The sequence below is a fragment of the Penaeus japonicus genome, unplaced genomic scaffold (assembly GCF_977035675.1).
Source record: "Penaeus japonicus unplaced genomic scaffold, GWHDUDI00000001_assembly GWHDUDI00000047, whole genome shotgun sequence".
Classification (NCBI taxonomy): domain Eukaryota; kingdom Metazoa; phylum Arthropoda; class Malacostraca; order Decapoda; family Penaeidae; genus Penaeus; species Penaeus japonicus.
This window is the reverse complement of record NW_028234449.1, coordinates 1-2,500: the sequence shown is the minus strand read 5'-3', so window position 1 is coordinate 2,500 and position 2,500 is coordinate 1. Positions and strand designations below refer to the sequence as shown.

Below are 2,500 nucleotides of genomic sequence, written 5' to 3'. Positions count from 1 at the left end.
TGTAATTAAAGTGTAACTGGGGGTACAGTCATGGATGTAATTGGGGTCAAAAAGGATGCATTTGGTGTGTAATTGGGGTTTAAATAGGGTAATGCTTGGGAGGCAATGGGATAACTATAATGGGGTAATTGGCGGTGCTTTGTCTCCTTCCTCCCACTCTCTCCCTCTCCCAACCTCTCCCTCTCCCAACCTCTCCCTCTCTCTCTGTCCCAAACCCCTCTCTTTTCTTTCCCCAAATTCCCTACTCCCCCCTCCCTACCTCTCTGGAAGGGGTTCCTCTCCCCTCCCCCCCTCTCAACCTCTCCCTTCACCTCCCTTTCCAACCTCCCCTCCCTCCCCCCCTTCTTGTCTCCCCCCCTCCTCCCCCTCCCTCTCCCTCTCCCCCACCCTCTCCCTCTCCCTCTCCCTCTCTCCCTCTCCCTCACCTCTCTGGAAGGGTCCCTCTGCAGGCGTGACCCTCTCCTCTCTCTCCCTCCCTCCCTCCCCCATTCCCTTCCTCCCTCTCCCTCTCCCTCTCCCTCTCCTCCCCTCTCCCCCCTCTCTCTACCTCTTGGAAAGGGGCCCTTGCAGGGTGACCCTTCCTCTCTTCCCCCCTTTCCCCCCCCATTCCCCTTTTCCCCTCCCTTCCCTCCCTCTCCCTCCTCCCTCTCCCTCTCCCTCTCCCACCCTCTCCCTCTCTCTCACCTCTCTGGAAGGGTCCCTCTGCAGGCGTGACTCTATCAGGACAACATCCGAAGATTGACTGGAGACAATTTTCTTCTTCCTCCTCTCCCTTCGCCGGTTTCTTGTCTTGGCATTTCTTTGTCTTTTCTTTTTTTTTTCTTTTTTTCCTTTTTCCCGGGGTATTTTCTTGGGGGGGGGAAAAGGGGGGGTGGATTAGTATTTTGTTTCTACCCCTTTTTTTCTCCTTCTCTTTTTTTTTTTTCTTTTCTCTTTCTTTTTTTTCCTTTCTTTCTTTCCTTTTTTCGGTCTTTTTTTCTCCCCTCTTTCTTTCTTCTTTTCTCTCTCTTTCTTTTTTATCTTTTCTCTCCTCTTCTTCTCTCTCTCTCTTCTCTACCTCTATCTCTCTCTACCTCTTTTCTCTACCTCTCTCTCTTCTACCTCTCTCTCCCCTATCTCTCTTCTTTCCTCTCTTCTACCCCTCTCCCCCCTCTACTCTCTTTTTACCCCTCTCTTTTCCCCTCTCTTCTCTCTCTTTCTCTAACTCTCTTCCTTACCCTTTTTCTTTTCTCTCTTGCTCTTTTTTCTTTTCTCTTTCTCCTCTCCCCATTTTCTCTCCCTCTCTTTCTCTCTTCTTCACCTTTTCCTTTTTTTCCTTCTTCCTTTCTGTTTCCCCTTGGGCCTCGAAGCGTCCCCTCGCGTTCGTTCCCCCGGTCGAAGGCGTGCGGGCCGGCCCCGCCAACCTGCAGGCCGGAACGAAGCCCTTGCACTGTCGCCGAAACCGGACCCTTCGCCTTCGTCGCTCAGTAACGCCTGGGAAATGAGGATTGTAATTAATTTTCATTAATCATAATTAATTTTCATTAATCATAATTAATTTTAATTACTCATAATTAATTTTAATTAATCATAATTAACTTTAATTAAGCAAAGTCAATCATAATTCATTCAAATCAATTGTTATTCATTATGTTAACATTAATTTTAATTAATTAACTATTAAAGATAATAATTTAAAAATTTATAATAATGATCAAAAAGTAAACCCGCATGCACTGCTTTTCCTTACATTTCATAAATAAGAGATGTATTATCATCAATTGTTTTCTTATTTTATTTTATATTATAATTTCTTATTATTATTTTATTATATTATTTTTATTTTTATTTCATTATTATTATTTTTTATTATTATTATTTTTTATCATTTCATTATTTTATATCATCATCTTTTTCAGCTCTTATCATTTTTTTATCATTAAATTTTCCCTTTATCCCTTTTCCTTATATCATTATCATTATTTTATTTTCTTATTACATTATTCTTTTAATACTATCATATTGTTATGATTTTATCATTTTTTCATCTCATCCCTTTTTTTTCATTTTATTATTATTTTTCCCATAGAATGAAAATTAAATTTTAAAGTATATATACACAGCAGTTTATAATTCATCCAAGAGATGAAGGGAAGGGGGAGGGGAGGGAGGAGAGGGAGAGGGAGAGGGGAGGGGGGGGAGGGAGGGGGAGAGGGAGGGGGGGGAGGGGGGGGAGGGGGGGGGGGGGGGGGGGGGGGGGGGGAGGGGGGGAGGGAGAGGGAGAGGGAGAGGGAGAGGGAGAGGGAGAGGGAGAGGGAGAGGGAGAGGGAGAGGGAGAGGGAGGGGAGGGGAGGGGAGGGAAACGGGAAAAAGAGGGGAGAGGGGGGTGGAGAGGGAGAGGGGTGGGGAAGAGGGAGAGGGAGAGGGAGAGGGAGGGGGGAGAGGGGGCGAGGGGAGGAGAGGAGAAGAGAGGTAGAGAGAAGAGAGCGGAGGAATGAAAAGGAAAAGAGAAGAGAGATGG

General features: G+C 45.5%; 1 protein-coding gene across 1 annotated transcript in view; it reads right to left on the bottom strand.

The window, feature by feature from the left end:
• Window positions 1–1,473, bottom strand: part of LOC122245366 (uncharacterized) — a gene marked incomplete at its 5' end in the record, with an annotated part of 16,106 nt that extends 14,633 nt beyond the window's left edge. Inside the window, 2 exons of the mRNA XM_086535355.1 lie at window positions 685–849; window positions 1,404–1,473. Coding sequence (XP_086391481.1) covers window positions 685–849; window positions 1,404–1,473 — 235 coding nt within the window. The remainder of the gene's footprint in view (window positions 1–684; window positions 850–1,403) is intronic.
• Between the last annotated feature and the right edge of the window lie 1,027 nt (window positions 1,474–2,500).